Source organism: Prenolepis imparis, unplaced genomic scaffold (assembly GCF_030444845.1).
Source record: "Prenolepis imparis isolate NDT839.2.m4 unplaced genomic scaffold, iyPreImpa1.0 SCAF_334, whole genome shotgun sequence".
NCBI classification, from domain to species: domain Eukaryota; kingdom Metazoa; phylum Arthropoda; class Insecta; order Hymenoptera; family Formicidae; genus Prenolepis; species Prenolepis imparis.
In genome coordinates, this window is record NW_028141492.1 from 22890 (window position 1) to 28981 (window position 6092).

Below are 6092 nucleotides of genomic sequence, written 5' to 3' on the forward strand. Positions count from 1 at the left end.
CGTTTTATGAGACGAAACGATACGAAAGCGACGCGAATGCTTTACATAAAACGATAATTACGCAAAGCCGCGTGGATAGCGAGATTAAACCAATACATATGCGATTAATGAGCAAAGGTAAGCGACTCACCGTGCGATGCGTGCCTCGTGCTTCTCAAGCAGATCCTCCAAAGCTTTTCCGTGCAGCATGCAGTGAGCGTTAAGCGATAAAGCAGTGTAAGTAAGAGAGAGAGAGAGAGATAAGCGTGCCGAATGCAGTTCCTTCCATCCATGCAATTTCAACTCCTGCAAAGGGATGAAGTCTCCTCTCTTCCAGTGAGGTATGAGCAACCAGTCGTGTAGATACTGAGCCAGTATTCGAACAAGTGTTCCGGAGCGGATCTCGTGAGCAAGTGTCCGAGCCTTCTTCCTGTAAGGCACGGCAAGCGAGTAGTGTGCTCCCACACTCAATAATTTGGATCGATGGATAGCGATGGCAGCACCGTTTAGTTAATCGATTACCTTTGGGCTCCGATTCGCTATCCATCGGCAATACGTTACAATAAAGTCAAAATAATTTACAATAAGCATTCGAAACGACAAACATGTTAAAGAAAATATAACTAGCGCGATAACAATAATAGACAAACTAACATACGACACGAACAATTGGTGAGCGCCAAACATACCGCCCACCAAATATATATATATATTTTCAATTAATTATCTGGTGGACTGCCCTTCGGCAATGGGCAGAGCTTCACCAAAGGACGTGTTAATGAGCCATTCGTTGTTTTTACGGTGGCTACTCGCGGAACTCCGTCACGACCGGGATGCAATTCTGTGATGCGTCCTCGCTTCCAATGCAAAGGAGGGACGTTATCCTCTTTCATCAAGACCAACGAACCCTTCTCGATCGGATCGATTTGATTGAGCCATTTTGGACGTTGCTGCAGGGTATGGAGATACTCCTGATGCCAACGCTTCCAAAAGTCCTGATGCATTCGCTGCGCCAGTTGCCATCTATCCAGTCAATTCATCGGCACCAAGGTCAAATCAGGACTCGGAATGGACACGAGTGGTTCCATGGTGATGAAGTGACCCGGCGAAAGTACCGTGAGATCGTTCGGATCGGAAGTCATAGGACAGAGGGGCCTTGAATTCAACACGGCCTCTATCTGAGCGAGCAGCGTACTAAATTCCTCGAGCGTGAGGATTTGATCGCCTACTACCCGTTTGAGATGGGTCTTCATCGATTTCACTCCCGACTCCCACAGTCCTCCAAAATGAGGCGCGGATGGAGGATTGAAAGACCATCTTATTTTCTCGGTCTCTGAAGCGAACCGCATGTGATCGACCAGCTCTCGATGCGCACCAACAAAATTAGTTCCGCAGTCGCTAAACAGTAACGAGCATCTTCCTCGCCTGGCCACGAATCGGCGCAAGGCTGCTAAAAAGGAATCCGTGGATAACGAGAAAGCTATTTCCAAATGAATAGCCTTGATCGTGAAGCAAACGAACAAGCAGACATAGACTTTGAAAGGTGTTATTCCGCGAGCACGACGATTAGTTACCAGGAAAGGTCCTGCATAATCAGCCATAGGCGGCTGCGCAAAACGAGGATTAGCGCGAAAGCACTTGTAGCACCGGGATAAAACGCGTTTTATCGCTCGATGTGCTCCTAAAATCCAAAAGTGTTGCGCTAGCAAGTACTGCATCGCGCGTCGACCTGGATGTAAATGTACCTGATGAGTATGCTCAACGACGAGGTCCGTGAGCCTATGCTTGTTAGGTAACAACGCTGGATGTTTAGATTCATAGGGTAGCACGGAATTTACGATCCGACCGCCCACCCTGAGAATCCCCGCGGTATCTATGAACGGTCTAAATTTATGCAAGGTCTTGGGAATTCTTTTGCCTTCTTTTATTCGAGAAATCTCCTCAGCGAAATGGCGTGTCTGTACTGATTTGACCAGGACAAGCAATGCCGAATGCATTTCCAACTGATCTACTGCTACAGAGGCTGAAACTGGCTTCCCTTTTGACTTAGCGATAAAGCGTAAACAATAAGCCGCTATTCTGGAAATTTTATTCAACGAAGAGAAACGATCTAGTAACGACATGAGCTGATTCGAGTTTACGACACAAGCAAAAGTTAGAGTTCTGGCTTCTTCCTCCACCAGAATATTCGATTCGACAACGGATTCGAAGTTAGACTCGACAACAGATGCGGGTTTGGACGCGACGGCAGATTCAGAAGGAGACTCGAAGTCCAACAACCAGTCAGGGCCATGCCACCACATAGCACAGTCCAGCAGCTCCTTCGGGTACAAACCCCGTGAGCAATGATCCGCCGGGTTAGAATTAGTGTCGACGTGCCCCCAGGACGAGATTTGTATCTTTTCTTGTATCCTGGCCACTCGATTACGTACGAACGTCTTCCATCGATGGGGAGCGGAACGTATCCACGAAAGCGCGATCATAGAATCGGACCAGGCATACACGTTGTCAAGTTTCAGATGATCCTTGAAGACTTGCTGGAGGTATGCGATCAGATCCGAGAGCAACACCGCTGCACAGAGCTCCAAACGAGGCAAGGTGATAGACTTAAGCGGAGCGACTTTAGATTTGGCGCTAAGCAGCCGAATGGTTACGCCATCAAGCGCGACAATGCGCATGTAAACTACGGCTCCATAGCCTTGTTCACTAGCGTCACAAAATCCGTGTATCTCACGGCGAACTACGTTATTTCGAGCTAAAGAACGAGGTATGCGAAGCGAGGTTAAAACTGAGAGCTCAGACCTATACCTGTCCCAGCGCTGACACACCTCCAAGGGAGGTGTTGTGTCCCAATCTAGCTTCAAGGTCCACAAGAGTTGAATTAACCTCTTCGCTGCGAACGAGAGAGGCGTCAAGAAACCCAAGGGATCAAATATTCGAGCTAGTTCTGAGAGAATTGTACGCTTGGAACAATCTCTGTTCAAAGTGTTGACTTGAAACCCGAAGCTATCTGAACTAGAGTACCAACGAAGTCCTAATATTTTGAGAAATTGATTCTCTTCTGATTCGAACGACATCATCGAGCTACTGCAGTACTGAGGATCCAAATCGGCTAACACTTCTGGATGGCTGCTTGCCCACTTCCTCAGTTCGAAACCGCCACTTTGAAGCAACAGCTGCAACTGATTCTGCAAATTGCGAGCCTCTTCCATTGAGTGTACACTAGTAACTATGTCGTCCACATAGAGAGAAGACATGATCGTAGAAGACGCCATGGGATGACTATATCTACCGTCCTTCGCTAGTTGGAGCAGACAACGAATTGCGAGATAAGGAGATGGAGTGACCCCAAATGTTACCGTTTTCAACCGGTAATCGGATATCTGATCCTCCTCGGAGAAGCGCCATACGATCCGTTGGTAGTCGCATTGGCCAGGCTCGATCCATATTTGTCGAAACATCTGCTTGACATCCGCAGTTAGAGCCACGAATCCAGTACAGAAACGAAGAAGAATTGCCATCAAATCTTGCTGCAGCTTGGGTCCACTCAACAAGGTCTGATTCAATGACGATCCGTTGGTACACCTAGACGAAGCATCGAAAACGACATGTAACTTAGTGGTCTCACTGTCGAGTTTTATTACTCCATGATGGGGTAAATAATAAACCGGCCCGTCTGCTGGATAGGGCTGTTTAATTAACTCCATGTGACCACTGTCGAGATAATCTTGCATGAATTTGCAATAATCTGTTTTGAAGGTAACGTCCGCTTTGAAGCGGCGTTCGAGCGAGCGAAATCTATTAAGCGCGATTTGACGAGAGTCAACGAAACAAGGGAGATCCCTCGAAAAGGGATACGAGACTATAAAGCGACCTGAGTTCCCGCGACGAGTAGTCCGCTCGAACAATTCCTCACAGCGCCTATCGTTGTCAGAACTTGAAGTACAATCTGGAATTTCCTCCAATTGCCAGAATCTACTTAATGTCATCAATCGATTCTATGGTGGTCACACATGAACGCAGGTTTCTCGGAGAATGCGAGGAAACCGCGCCCATCAGAACCCACCCGAAAATAGTGTTGAAGGCATCCGGATCTCCGAAGCTTCCCTTACGACGGCCATCGCCAAGAATAGAGACGAACATTTCAGCTCCCAAGAGGATGTCGATTGAACAAGGAAGATGGTAGTCCGGGTCGGCGAGTGGTAAACCTTCCAAATGCTTCCATGACTTCTTCTCAACTTGAATATTTGGCAAGGGAGAAACGATACGCGACAGCACTGTAGCTTCAACAGGCAATCGAATATCAGCCCGATTAGCTACTTGAAGTACGAAAGAAGTCCTACCCTTGGCGGTGGCGGCCTTGACATCATTCACGCCTAAGACCAGCATGCGATCCTTGGTGCGGTTAAATCCTCCTCTTTGCAGGCAACTCTCGGTGATGAAGTTTGATTGACTAGCGCTATCCAACAAAATACGAACCGGGAAGGTGTTGCCGTGAACGTCCAGAATCTCGGCCTTCACAGTAGACAGTAATATTACCGATCTGGATTCTGCCACGCTAGTCAGCACTACGGCTTGAGAGCCTTGTGACGAAGCAGCCATCTCAGCATCCTGTGTCGGAGAAGCCGGGCTGGCAGTAGCGACTGTTGAAGCGGAACTAGGGTTTTGATCAAAGTGCAGGAGCGTGTGATGCTTTGATTGGCATGACCGACACGTCCAGGTAGAAGGGCAGGACTTCACATTATGACCTACACGAAGACAATTAATACACAATTTCAATTTCTTGACGAGAGAAAATCTGTCCCTAATCGCGGACTTCAAAAATTGAGGACATTTTGTAAGAACGTGTTGCTCCTTACAAACCAGACAAGCTGCTGAACTGGTCACAAAAGACGATACCGAAGCTCTGGATTTGAAGGATGAAGTATTGTACTTCGCGTCCTTTTCTCCTGGTTTGTTCGAAAAATCCGAGGAAGGAGCCATGACGGCAAGAACCTTGCAATACTCCTGCAGGAACTTTATTAGCTGCTCATATTGTGGAACCTCGGTCTTGCGATGTTCCGACTCAAACTTCTCGCGCAAAAACGGTGTGAGTTTATCCAGCAATAAATTAAGCAGTATGAAACTCCACGATTCCGTCGGAAACTTCATCAATTGCAACGCTCTTATGTTCTCGCGGAATGTATCCAGCAATGCAAGCAAAGAACTTGCCGAATCTTGCTTCAAGGGCTTTGCCTTAACGATCGAATTCCAATAGTGAGTGGCTAACTTCCTCTTGTTCTGATAGCGGCCTATCAACGTATCATACGCGATCGGATAATGGTCTTCGGAAAACGGCAAATTTTTTATGATGGTCAGCGCTTCCCCCCTCAACGACGACAACAAATATTGATATTTCTCCATGGAGATTTGCTTGTTTTTATGAATCGACGTATTGTAAAGCGCAATAAATGAGGGCCAGAGTGCTAACTCTCCGGCGAACTGAGGGAGCGTTATCTTCGGCAACCTAATCGTCGCGCTGTGAGTCGAGTCACGAGTGGATGATGTCGCCGGTCGAGACAGTTCCGTCATCGAGGAATGTTGAGCTTTTATCGCGTGATGCATCTTGTCGAACTGGACTCTAATTAGATCCTCCTTATCAAAATCCGTCGCTTCATGAAGTAATTTCAAATGCACATGCTCGAATTCGTCTGCAACTGTCTTTAAACTAGGATAACGGGCAAGAAAGAGCGATTTGTCTTGTGGACTGGAGTCGGCTATCAAAGAAGCATCATAAATCTCCTTCACTCTCCTCATGCATAACTCTCGTTTGGCTTGCGCGATCCTCGGCATTTTAACTTGAGTGTAGCGAATTACTAAATATACAGAAAGGATCGAGAAACGAGGAAGAAATACGAGCGTAGGAGAATGGTAACAAGAGCGAAATGAACGAAGAAAAGAGAAAGCAGAGACGAAAACAATAGAGGATATGAAAGAAGCTAAATGAAAGAAATATGACACAAAAGGCGACAACTGGAGAAACGAATGATAGAGGCAACGGACCGCGTTTTCTTACTATAGTTTCGTGAAAGCTCCGTTTAAAATATTACCTTTATGTATTATTGTAGTGATAG

The 6092-nt window shown here is 46.8% G+C and overlaps 2 protein-coding genes across 2 annotated transcripts; both read right to left on the minus strand.

Annotated features, from left to right (window-relative positions):
- Positions 1–1010: 1010 nt before the first annotated feature.
- LOC145948322 (uncharacterized) lies at positions 1011–3686 on the minus strand. The gene has a single exon (XM_083058025.1). The coding sequence runs from the start codon at positions 3684–3686 to the stop codon at positions 1011–1013; it is 2676 nt and encodes an 891-aa protein (XP_082914151.1).
- A 268-nt stretch (positions 3687–3954) lies between these two features.
- Positions 3955–5811, minus strand: LOC145948323 (uncharacterized). The gene has a single exon (XM_083058026.1). The coding sequence runs from the start codon at positions 5809–5811 to the stop codon at positions 3955–3957; it is 1857 nt and encodes a 618-aa protein (XP_082914152.1).
- Positions 5812–6092: the final 281 nt, after the last annotated feature.